Source organism: Sceloporus undulatus, chromosome 2, assembly GCF_019175285.1.
Source record: "Sceloporus undulatus isolate JIND9_A2432 ecotype Alabama chromosome 2, SceUnd_v1.1, whole genome shotgun sequence".
Taxonomy (NCBI): Eukaryota; Metazoa; Chordata; class Lepidosauria; order Squamata; family Phrynosomatidae; genus Sceloporus; species Sceloporus undulatus.
Window position 1 is genome coordinate 37,127,569 of NC_056523.1, and position 12,765 is coordinate 37,140,333.

General features: G+C 39.6%; 1 protein-coding gene and 1 long non-coding RNA gene across 3 annotated transcripts in view; one reads left to right on the top strand and one right to left on the bottom strand.

Annotated features, from left to right (window-relative positions):
- LOC121921777 overlaps positions 1–3,139 on the top strand; it is a 14,728-nt gene extending 11,589 nt beyond the window's left edge. For both annotated transcript variants that reach the window (XR_006102044.1, XR_006102043.1), the window contains exon 3: positions 2,668–3,139. This is a non-coding gene — a long non-coding RNA (uncharacterized LOC121921777). The remainder of the gene's footprint in view (positions 1–2,667) is intronic.
- The window catches only part of PROK2 (prokineticin 2), a 14,709-nt gene extending 2,885 nt beyond the window's left edge, over positions 1–11,824 (bottom strand). The window contains exons 1-2 of the mRNA XM_042450319.1: positions 11,636–11,824; positions 3,244–3,369 (exon numbers count right to left, since the gene is read on the bottom strand). Coding sequence (XP_042306253.1) covers positions 3,244–3,369; positions 11,636–11,809 — 300 coding nt within the window. The 5' untranslated portion in view covers positions 11,810–11,824. The remainder of the gene's footprint in view (positions 1–3,243; positions 3,370–11,635) is intronic.
- Between the last annotated feature and the right edge of the window lie 941 nt (positions 11,825–12,765).

Here is a 12,765-nt window from a genome sequence, read left to right on the forward strand (position 1 = left end):
TAATAATCACTGAACAGTAACTCTTGTATAGACTGTCCTTTTGCTAATGGACTAGCTAAAAGTACAATGAAGTTGGTAGATGCTAAGCCACCTTGCTTCAGATTGGGCCAATAGGGTCATCCATACACTTTTGTCATTCATTTGGTAAAAATATTTCTAGTTTTTTTCTAGATGCAACACTCAGGTTCAGCTGTAAAAAAGAAAACAGACTGAACATGATCAGCTTGGAACTGGACACTGCTTCATCAGAGTCTTATGGTTGCATAACAATTATTCTAACTGATGCACAGGGAGGATGCATTTTACTTAAGAATATTTATATAATGCAACTATGTCCCAGGCTGAAGCTATGTTTAATCAGCTTTTTGTTCCTGTTCTGGTGTACTGTATAGACCTCTACTGCCATATTCCCTGCTCCATCCAGAATTTCATATTCTATATTTGGGACAGACTGGTCTCTTGTGGTAGTTTTATGCATATCAACAAGCAATATGTATTTCTATGACATACACAATACATTGTTTGTTTTATTGGAAAATATCTCTAGAAGTGACGGTTTAACCCTGTATTTTACTTGTCAAATTTAGAAAGAGAAGAAGGGCTGGAGAAGGGAGGGGCTGCAGGAGGCAGGGATAAAGATTAGGTCCCTTTCACCTTGAGTAAGGTAGCTCAACTTTCAATTGTGTATTTAGCAGAGGACAAAAAATGAAGTCCTTATAGAATAATTTCTATTATTCATTCCCACCTACTATGTACCTTTTATTTACAGCTTTAAATTTTGTACTGACATTTGTAATATGCCTGAGTACCATATGTAGATGAGTCCTCGAAGCAAAACTTGGCTTGCACCTATCTGGATGCAAGGAAGATTTGGAATAGTGTATATGTGTTCTAATTAGTTTATAATTTGTTCTATTGTTGAACAAAATTGGACTTAAATTTATATTCTTTTTGTAATATGCATTTATAGTTGCCCCAACAGAAAGAGATACAAAATTGGCTGCCCACACTGATGTAATCATTTTGTCCCCTCCTAAATACACAATTGAAAAATCTACTGCTTTATTTAAGGGCCTAATCCTTATCCCAGCAAACTGCAGCTTCTCTCCTTTCCAGTTTCTCCCTCTCTGTCTGAGCTCAGCTAGTAAGAACAACCACTTCTTTAAAGTTTTCCCACCCACTGGGCCAAACTAGGCATTCATAGAGGTTACAACAGCATGGGTTAAATTAAGGACTCAGTCTTATCAAAAGGACAAAAATTTAAACCATCCATATTAAGCTATATGCCTTTAACGATCTCTAATCAGCTTTTATCAGTTGGTGGTCCACTTTACGAGTTCTCTATGTGTGATTTAACAAAGAATGCCTATGGCTAATCTAGTACGAAGGGAGATAAAGCCTTTCAATTTAGGCTTGTCTTTGCAAACTGAGTTTAAATACAGTGGTGTGACAGAATGGGAAAACAGAAGACATCTACTTTGTACATGATCTGCAATCAAATGGTGAATGTCAGCTTTTGGTGTTTTGAAGAGTTGATAACCTCTAAGGATAACACTTGAAGGAAAATGAAATCCTGAATATACAAGCCATTGGCCACTTTTAGTTTGAAAGCTTGCAGAATTGCTTAATATTAAAACACAATAAATGTTTTCACAACTGAAGCCATAGAAGGCACAAAGGAATGCCATTAGTTTCCAGAATATCACCAGTGACATTTCTCCCTCCTCCTGCTGCTTCCACAGTACACCCAGAAAGAATTAAGCATGAAGATAGTGACTACAGTTCTTATCTTCTTGCATGCAGAGGACAGACAACTGTAGTTCTCCAGATAATGCAGTCCTAACTAGCATACACATTGTACATTGATAGATCATGGTAGCTGCAGTCAAACAAAATTTGGAGGGCCACAGAAGTACCCTTTCCACATCTAGAAGTGTAGACAAAGAAGGTTCTGGAGGCCTTTTGCAGTGGTATAATCTCACGGAAAAGAATAAAATTAGTCCCACCAGGGATAGCCTAAATACTTGGAACTATAATGTATGAAAAGAAAGATTCCAGATCAAAGTTCCAGGTGGGAATTCTGCCATCTGCTAGAGAAGGGAGCCTTATTTTATCATTGAAAGCATGTATGTAAACAAACAATAGTTGCTTAGTGGTAAGAGAAGGATATCTGTCTAAGCTCCATTATTCTTTTTAAATTATATGTAATTCCATACTAGTTTCTTTAAAGAAAAATCACGGACACAGCTAAAAGCTGTTGGCACTACATAAGCACGATCAAAAGAAATTTATACATAATTTCTAAAGATTCTTTCTACCTGCTTCACTGACAGTGGTTATAATAGTGGAGATTTAGATTCCATTATAGATAATAAGTATTCCCATAAGAGAATGCTTAATCAAAAAAAGTGTTTGAAATTCTTAAATTAATATGCTGGATCTACATTTCAGACTGAGCTGGTTAAACGTAAGTTAAACATTGGCACAAGTTAGTCATAACTTCAGTACCACTGATCTGAATTGGGATTAACTTCTACTGACATAGTCTAGATCCACCCTAGGGGTTTAAAGAATTTATTTATGTAAGTGGACTTGTTTAGTGGCCTATTGTCGTGTCAGTACTCTGTAAAATCCCATTGACCAATGCTGTGTTTATTTATATTCTAGAAACATACCACCAGTGCCATACACATGGCTGTGAAAACATGGTTCGGAAACTGGCAATTAGAAGCTGGAAGAAAAAGCAAGCCATCAAGCTCCGAAGAAAAGCTCCAATATCTAACCAGTGTGGTGTTTTATATTTTATTGTATGTATTTAATAGCTTTAAAAAGAAGTGTGTCTTTTAAAAAATGAGGAATTGTGACAATCTGAACAATTTGCCCACTTAAAAAAGTAAAAGATTTAAAAATCAACAGCATGACTTGAATTACCAGATTACTTAAGGACATAAGAGTACGAATGGCATGCAAAATATTACTCATACTCTATAATAAAGAAGGAAAATGCTGAACTTTTTTTACCTTAGATCTTTTACAGAATAAAACTGACAGTAATATGTTTATTTGCGTATGTTCTGATGACGTTATTTCCATAAAAAGACAACTTCCTGGATAATATATACCTTCTTGCATTTTTGCAATGGGCACTATTTTATGCAGTCTGACTTATAACAAAATGTATTCACATTTTCTTCTACCCTGTCAGTTACAGTACCACACAAAGTACCAGAATAATACACTAACTTTGTGACTCAAAGGATGACAATCCTCTCCCAAGTCACCCATTGGTGTACACATTCGAAGACTTCGAATCCAGAGACTAACAGCACAGCACATGCCTCCACCACATTGCAGATCTCTGTCACAAGCCTTAAATAAAACAAATAGACACACGGATTAGATAAACGAAATTACCCAAAATATCCAAGACTGTTCCATCATTTTCACATGTATATAAAAGACTATATTTTAAGAGTTTGCACCAGAGACTGCAAGACTGCAGTTAAAAATCTGACCAGCTCTCAGTACAATGGACCCTTGGTATCCACTGGGCTTTGGTTCCAGGACCCCCATGGATACCAATATTGATGGCTGCTCAAATCCCATTAAATACAATGGCATAGTGAAATGGTGTCCCTTATATCAAATGGCAAAAACAAGGTTTGCTTTTGAAATTTATATTATTTTTAAATATTTTCCAAATATAATCTGTAGAGACAGAGAGAGATGACTGTATCTTTTTTAAAAAAAAATTTAAAAAATCAACTTAGATTTTAAAAAATATGTAGATTTGTTGGGTAATCTTTTAGGCCCAAATCCAACTGTTTACATATGACTCTGTTATTGAAACAGCTCCACTGGCTACTGGTTCAATTCCAGGCACAATTGAAAGTGCTGGTCATGACCTATAAAGCCTTGTACAGCTTAGGTCCAGTCTATTTGAGAGACTGGATCTCCCCATACGAACCTGCTAGAGCACTAAGATCTTCTGGGGAAGGCTTTCTCTTGGTGCCGCCACCATTCAAGCTCACTTGGTGAGGACATGAGAGAGAGCCTTCTCAGTGGCTGCTCCCACTTTCTGGAAATCCCTTTCACAGACTAGGCTGGCCCCTTTCCTGCTTTCCTTTTGCAGGCTTGTAATATATAATCATCATCAGGATAGCATTTTCGTAAGAAGAATCCAACATTAAGTAGGATCCACTGTTTGGAGGCTGCGTGTGTATTCTGCAGTGGCTGCTATGCTGTTAACAAATAGCCAGTTGTTTTGTGATTATTAGGCACAAATATCTCTGTGTTAAATATTAAGATAACCAGAATGTCTCCAGTCAGTTACAGGAATTACTCTGGAAAAATCATCTCCCAATTTGGCCTGCCAATAGATTTCTATTAGTTGCAAAGCTCTTTTAACTTTTTGATATTTTACAGCAATCTTGATTTTCTAGAGAATAAGTGGATGAAGTTGCTGGATTTTGTTGCCATGTATATGAATTGTATACTAATTGTTGCCATGTATACGAAAATACATCTTAATGCAAATGTTACAGTGGGAAAAACATCAGAAAATTCATTTGTAGAGATTTGTTTAAGGCAACAATAAAAAGAGTTGGCTGAGTAATTGTGATATAAAAATGTGAATAACATTTTTTTTTAACAAATGCTCTTAATGAAATCAAGGATTTCTTGTTAGATTCCTATATCTACTTACCTGGGAGTAAACTCCACTGAATACCAAGAGGATTACTTCTAAATACACTCTGCTGTCAGATTAACAACTTTATTTTTGGTGCCATTTTATTTTAAGTATTAAAACTGCAAAACACTCCAAGAGTTTGCTGAAGAAGGCATCATAAATAAGCAGACTCATAAGTATGAGTTTATGAGCAGATAATGGCTCTGAGGGAAACATAACTGTCCTCTGAAACAAATGTACACTCTGGAAGATTTCATTATGAATATAATTATACTATACTGAATACTACTGCTTAAACAGTATGCAATTTGAGTAACAAAGATGTATCAGAATACAGATTTACTAAATTGCTGTGGCTTAAGAAAATGTTATCAATTCAGTTTCTATAATTCACTGCTGAATATTAATTAATATAATAATTAGATTGCAATTTTGATAACCTTTCTTTCTTCACAGATATGTTTCAGATAACTTCATAACTTTGTGGAAGCTTCCATTCTATTCGTCTTAAGTTGCAACACAGTTAAAGGCCCTTTATGATGCCCTGTGAGTACACTGTATGCAGTTGAGTAGAATAAGTGCTGCACTGCACATGCTTTTTTGTTGGAAAGCACATTTCAATTGTGTATTCAATTGTGTATTCCTTATGAGATATAGCAGGGGGCATCACAGAGAATATAGCAACAGCAATAGCAAGTACATTTCTGGTTATCAGTAAAATAGCACTCCCTAAGTAGTTTACAATGTGTAAGCCAATTGCCCTCAACAAGCTGGGTATTCATTTTACCAACCTACAAAAGCATGGAAGGACCTTGAAGCCCTCCTCTAGGATCAAACTTACAACGTTGTGGCATCAGTACCAGCATTTAACCATTGCACCACCAGGGGACCCTCAAATAGTTGCACTGGTGGTGCTGGTGAGTTGTCGTCAGCTCCATGGTGCGGTGGCAGTCAGACATCTGAACACTTGCCCATTGCCGTGCCAGACTAGGTAAGTGCTAGGGGTGAGAATGGACTGGATCTGGAGGCAGGATTTGACAGAGTTGTCCCACTGTATACTGCCTGTGTGTTCAGTGCCTCACTCAGTCTTGGTACTATTCATTAGTCCCCATTCAAGCTCAGAAAAAAATTGATCTGGTACCACTAAATGAATATTCTGCTTCAATAAAAAGTTGAGGTGCGTCTCAACATAGGCAACTGTATCACATTTTGTCTTTTGCTTACTTATATTTGTGACTGATTGAGATGTAAGAGATTTTTGTGAAATAGAAACCAACATAGCAGTGCATTCATCTGCTAGGCTGTTACTCTGAACACTATGGTTAGTCAGTGTTTGTCTTATCAGAATAATAGCTCGAAATGTATATCCTATATTCAGTCCATTGCAGTGCAACAGCCCAGATAATTATGGACGTTTATGTTTGTGTGTCAAAAATTTTCCATGGACAAACAGTGATGAAATAAACAAAAAATCTACCATACACGTCTTCTGGCTTCATCAGATGAAATCTTGGGGAGTTGAAATTTGGTTGGAGGCAGAGCTCTAGTGCTCATCTTTGGAGTTATCTCACCAGCTTACTAAAAAACAAATCCCAGATTTCTGTAGGATCAAACCATAGTTAAAGCGGAATGAAACTGATATATAGCTGTATAGTGCAGATAGCCCCTTGTCTCTTTACTGCTCCCTTTAGTACAACTGCAATTAGCTAGGGATCTTCTATAACTATTATTATAATATTTATTTATATCCTGCCTTATTCCCAAGGTCAGGACTCACATGGAGATCAACTAACTACACATGATTTTAGATCCACTACCTGCAACATCATTTAATGGGATAGGGTTGATTTTTTTCATTGGAATCATACTGCTGAAGATGTGGTGTTTAATCCTTTGTCTCTCCAGCTGAGACCACGACAAAAATCTTCTTAAGTACAGTTAGCATCAGGAAAAATCTCCCCTTAGTATAGTGCAGGGATGCAGTTTGTCAAAATCAGGTAGAGGGAACACTAAACCTTGCCTGTCTGTGCACTATAATCCTAAATCAAACACACACACAAAACTGTAGGTTTTAATTTGATTCAATTTAATTTAATTTAATGGCATGATGTCAGGCTTATTGCTGCTATTCTCACACCATGAGACATGGGGAAGGAGTTTCCAAAACTACTGTATATACTTGACTGTAAGTCGACCTCATAAATAAGTCAAGGGCAGGTTTTTAGGGCCAAAATTATGAATTGTGATATGACTTATAGATAAGTGGAGGGTAAGACTTAGGGGCATGTAACAAAGGATCTAAAACAAAGGAAAGCAATGTCAAAGAACTTATAAAATTCCAGCAGGCATAACTGTATGTGATCACACTTAAATACTGAATGGATGAGAGTAGAGGGAGGTCAGTGCTTCTAGTACAGATTACACTCTTGCCTTTCACCAGAGGATGGGTCCTTTTTAAATAAGAGTTAAAGTACAGTATTTACATTGACCTGTGTATAAGTCGAGTCAGATTTTTGGGTCAGTTTTTTGACAAAAATTTCTAGACTTATACATGGGTATATACAGTATTACCTTATGAAAAATAACAAGTAAGCTTAGAAAACAGAACTACACTTGCCCCAAACATAAATGCTGCTGTGAAATTACAGTTATTTTAATTTTTAATTTAATACTGGGAGTTGTTAGGCATTCTACAATAAAAACCACTCTCTTGGCAAATTCTTCCTTTCTGAACCTGATGATCCTATGTATACAATTTACTCCTGCAAACACTCCTCTATCGGACTTCTTCCTGTGTTGGAGAGCGTAGATTGCATCATGTGCTTCTTCAATAAATATAGAGGTGTTGACTTAACAGAAAGGGTTTCACAATGATACAAGAAGTAATATTGGTTGGAAGAAATGAGAATGAGATTGTCACAGAAATCCTTTGCTTATACTGACCCAGACCAGCCAATAGAAAATGGAAAGGATAATGTCACATTTAGTACTTTTGAAGACACACAAGACTGATGCAGCATGTTAAGATGCTGAGGCTGATATATGGTTGTACTACACAATTCCCTTCATTTTTCTGTCTGTAATGTTAGCAGTGTATGTTAGAGGCATTGAATACAGTACAAATCCTCCAAATTGTTAGCCTCCATCCTGATTTTCCTCTCTCTTTCCTTCCGCCAGTGTGACCTTAAAAACAAGCACCTAACTAAACAATAGAAGCAAATTGCTGGGAGGAAGGGTGTTTACAGTGAAATGGTAAAAGGCTGTAGATTCAAGATCAAAGGCACAATGGATCCAATATAAAATGGATAAAAAACGTTGGGAAAATATTCCTAATATAGCCAAAACATTGTAAAGCTGTCTTTCAGTGTAGGTTGAGAAAATTCAGTAGTTTCCCTTATTGTTCACCTTTAGGGATAGCAAAATATTTAGCAGAGGAAGAATCAATGTATATATGAAAGGCTAAAGTTTCATAGGTCCTTTTCCCCCAAATACAATGAATCCTTATGTACACTGATATGACGGTAATGGGAGCTTTAAAATTTTAAAATTTGAAATTAGACTAGTGTGAAGATCAAGCTCTTGTTTCATTCACGTTTCCCACAGAATCAATTACAATCAAAGTTTATTGGCAAAGCAACAGTGACAGAATTGTGAATAGATTAACATGACTCTTTGACAGAGGAGAAATGATTTTGGTTTAGGGTCACAATCAGTGGCAAAGCTCAGTGGACACTTCTAGGTGTGTTGTATGTGTGTCAAGATTTCATTCCAGAAAGGAATTTCCTCCCCTTGGGAGTCAGTCCAGAAACCTAACAGCACAAACTCATACATGTTTAGTCAGAAGTGAGTCCTACTGTGCTCAGTGGGATTTGCTCCCTCCTTCCTTTCGAACTGTAGTCAAAAGCTCTTTCATCCTCTAAACCAAGTGCTATTCAGACTGGTAGTCCTGGAGCTACTGGTTGCTGGTCCCTGGCAAGTTTACAGGAAAGTTTAAAGAAATAGTTGAAGCCCATCAATGCAAAAAATAAGTACTGATAATTCCTGGACCATATCAGATAGCTTGAGAAGCACTGCCCTAAACCTCCCAATGGCAATGGCAAACTTCCTCTTCACAAGTCTTGCCAAGAAAATCCTGTGATAGATTCACAGCCTTAGGTCAAAAAAGGTCTACAACGACTTGAAGGCACATGAGACACAGACATTCCAACCAGGTTTAGTTTTAGGCAACCTGGAAGACTTTCAGTTACAGGTTAGCACATCTCTTAAGGAAAGGTAGCTTCATATTTCCTCCAAATGACCCATTTGAGCTGAAGGGTGCATCAACACTGTAGAAATTAAGCAGTTTGACACCACTTTAACTGTCATGACTCTATCCTACAGAATCCAGGGATTTTTAGTTTGGAGTGAGAGCCAGTGTGGTGTAGTGGTTTGAGTGTTGGAATATGATTCTGGAGAGCAGGATTCGAATTCCACTGACTGACCTTGCACAAGTCACACCCTCTCAGCCTCAGAGGACGGCAATGGCAAGCCCCCTCTGAAGAAACCTGCCAAGAAAACCCTATGATAGATTCGCCTAAGGTTGCCATAGGGTCTGAAATGATGCGAAGGCACACAGCACACACAAGGCAAACCCTATTGTGAGTTACTGTTATTTAAGTAAGCACAAAGGATGGCATTGACAACCCCTCTCTGAAGAAACCTTCCAAGAAAACCCTATGGTAGGTTCACCTTAGGGTTGCCATAAGCTGGAAATAACTTGAAACAAGCCCCAGAACTATCTGACAGACCATGCTGCATACCTCACCAAACTACATATCTTGGGATTCCACAAGATGGAGGCATGACAGATTAAAGTGGTGTGAAACTATAGGTTTTTGTGGGTTTTTCAGGCTATGTGGCCATGTTCCAGAAGAGTTTGTTCCTGACGTTTCACCAGCAACTGGCACAATATCAGGAACAAACACTTCTAGAACATGGCCACTTAAGACCTTTTCATTCTAGCGAGAAATGGGATTTAAAGTAGATTGAAATTAGAAAAAAAAAAACAGCAAATGCGGGAAGTTTATCACACGACATTTTACCAGACTAAAAATAACGTGAAAATAAAGGTAATGTAAAGGGGACAAAAATGGCAGCTTTTTACTTTCGGAACTTCCTGAAAATAAAAAGCTGCCGGCTTTGTCCCCTTTACGTTCGCTTTATTTTCACATTATTTCTGGTCTGGCAAAACGTCGTGTGATAAACTGCCCGCATTTGCAAGTTTTTCCCCCCTAATTTAAATCTACTTTAAACCCCATTTCTCAGCGGGATTTTGCTAGTGTGATAAGCTCTTATAGCCTGAAAAACCCACAAAAAACTACGGATGCCAGCCATGAATGCCTTCGACTTCACACTGGTGTGAAACTGCCTTATTTCTTCAGTGTGACGGGTCTCCTAGAAAAAAGAGCAGTTCAAACCAAATACTACCATTGATCCTGATGGGGCATGAAGAGCAGCCTTCTTCTTTTCTGCCTGAGAGTGTCATTAACAGCCAGCTGGGAAGAGAAAAACTGAATTTACCTCAGTAACTAAGGCGACCATCATCAGCACTCCTCCCACCCTCTTGCTTCTACTAGTGGCATCTCATCAGAGACCATTTTTCAAATGTCTCCCACAACACTTTGGGACCAACTGGGTACAGAGATCCCAGCCTTGGATCCCTCCTTTTTGCTGTGTACTCTTGGACAGATGACTGAAATGGAGGACATGTCACCCTCTTTTTTTTTTTTTTTGACCAGGACTCCTCCTTTTCCAGGACATGTCCTACATTTCAACCTTCTGGGTTCTTACCCCTCTTTCCAAAAGCTGTGTTGTTGTTGTTGTTGTTGTATGCCTTTAAGCCATTTCATACTTGTGGTGGCCCCTATCATGAGTTTTTCTTGGCAAGATTTCTTCAGAGAGGGGGTCTGCCATTGCCTTTCCCTGAGGCTGAGAGAGTAAAACCTGTAGTAACTCTATTTCTCTCTCTCCACACCCTCCACAAGCAAAAACAACCACCACCACCAAGTGTAGTGTGTAAATCTGCTATTTCCACCCCCATGGCAGGATTAAAGCAGTTTTATACTCCTTTTAACTTCCATGACCATGGAAACCCATTAGGAAACCTTGGGCAAGTCACACTCTCTCAGCCTCAGGGGAAGGCATTGGCAAACCCCCTCTGGACAAACCTTGCCAAGAAAACCCCATGTCAAGTCAGAAACGACCTGAAGGCACACCACAACAACAACAACAACAACAACAGACTCCTTATCTATCCCACAAGGAGCCATGGGATGTGTAGTTTGGAGAGGTGTCCCACGCCACGAAACTAAAAAAAAAAAGGTTTCTCTTCCCTCCAGTCGCTGTTGTTTTTGGCTAGTCCTGACACATTTCTAAGGCTGTGTCCTCACTGTACAAATAATCTGGTTTGATCTGCCTACTTTTGATAACCACAGGTCTCTGCTTTGGAAACCTGGAAATTGTAGTTTGCATAATTAATCCGGTTTGACCCCCGCCCCCATTTTTGATAACCACGGGTCCCTGCTTTGGAATCCTGGAAATTATAGTTTGCACAAGGCATTGCATGATGCATCAATACATTTATGATATATTACATATTCTAAGCATCAAATTAATATCCATGTTTCTATAATCAAAACTGCTGTCTTTTTATCCTAACATCCCCCCCACCACCACCACTTTTGATGGCCGTCCTCTGGAACTCTGGGAATTGTAGTTTGCACAAAGTACAGTTTCCAGAATTCCAGAGCAGGGACCTGTGGCCATCAAGAGTTTGGAGTCAAGCCATCTTAAGAGTGCAGCCAGGATGCAGAGAGAGGGAGGCAGGCACCCAGAGACCTCCCCTCCATGGATCTCCCCCAGAAGCCAGGGCCCTCCTCTGGCCCTGGGGCTCCCCCTCTTTCTCACCCCAGTGATGACCGCGGAGTCTCCTGCCCAGAGCAGCAAGAGGAGGACCGGGGCGCAGCGGAGGCTCCTCATGGCTGCCTCTGCCTTCCTGCCTTCCTCCTTTCTTTCCTTCCAGCAGCAGCGCAGAGCTAGTAGAGCCCTTCCCGCCGCTGTTATAAAGCCCAGGTCTGCCATTCAGGAGGCAAGATGAGTCACCCACCCAGCTTCCCCCCTGGTCTTCCTCCTCCTCCTGATGCTGCAGTTGTTTGCTGTCAGGGCGGGAGAGGGGGCTGCATCCACACTGGAGACATAACCCGGTTTGGCACCGCTTTCACTCTTTTTCTGGCTCAAGGCCAGACAGCAAGTTAAAGCGGTGCCAAACCGGGTTATGTCTCCAGTGTGTTTTGGACCCCACTGTTCCAAAACTGTTCATTTTGACCTCTTAAGAACATGCTGCCTCCAAGTATGAAATGTGGAAGCTGCTTTAACTGCCCTGGCTCAATAATGCTAGGGGAATTCTGGGAACTGTGGCTTTGTGAGACATTGACCCTTCTCTGTCAGGGAGCCCTGGTGCCACAACAAACTACAAGGCCCAGGTTTCCCTAGCATTGAGCCCTGGCTGTTAAGGTGATCCCAGACTGGATTATTTCTGCAGCCTCAGTAAAGTTATTTTCCACCACGGACTGTTAAGTGCACAAATTCATTTCCTTTTGAAACTGCGGATCTCAACCTGTGGATTGTGACCCCTTTCGGGGATGAATCGAACGACCCTTTCACAGGGGTTGCCTAAGACCATCGGAAAACACATATTTCCGATGGTCTTAGGAACCGAGACACGGCAATTTTATGGTTGAGCGTCACCACAACATGAGGAACTGTACTTAAGTTTTGCGGCACTAGGAAAGTTGAGAACCACTGTTTTAAAAGGAAGCGCCACAAACTCACCTCCATCTGAGAACCCAGAATGAATAATAGGAAGGCATCTAAAACCTCAACAAGTGGCCCTTCAAAGGGTCTCCCAGTGAAGTTATCTTCTATCCAGGGTGACCAGATGTCATAATCACAAAGGAGGACAAGGCACCTCAAAATGTAGGACATCACAATACTACTACGAATAATATTTACAGTAGGCCCTTGCTATCCACTGTTCC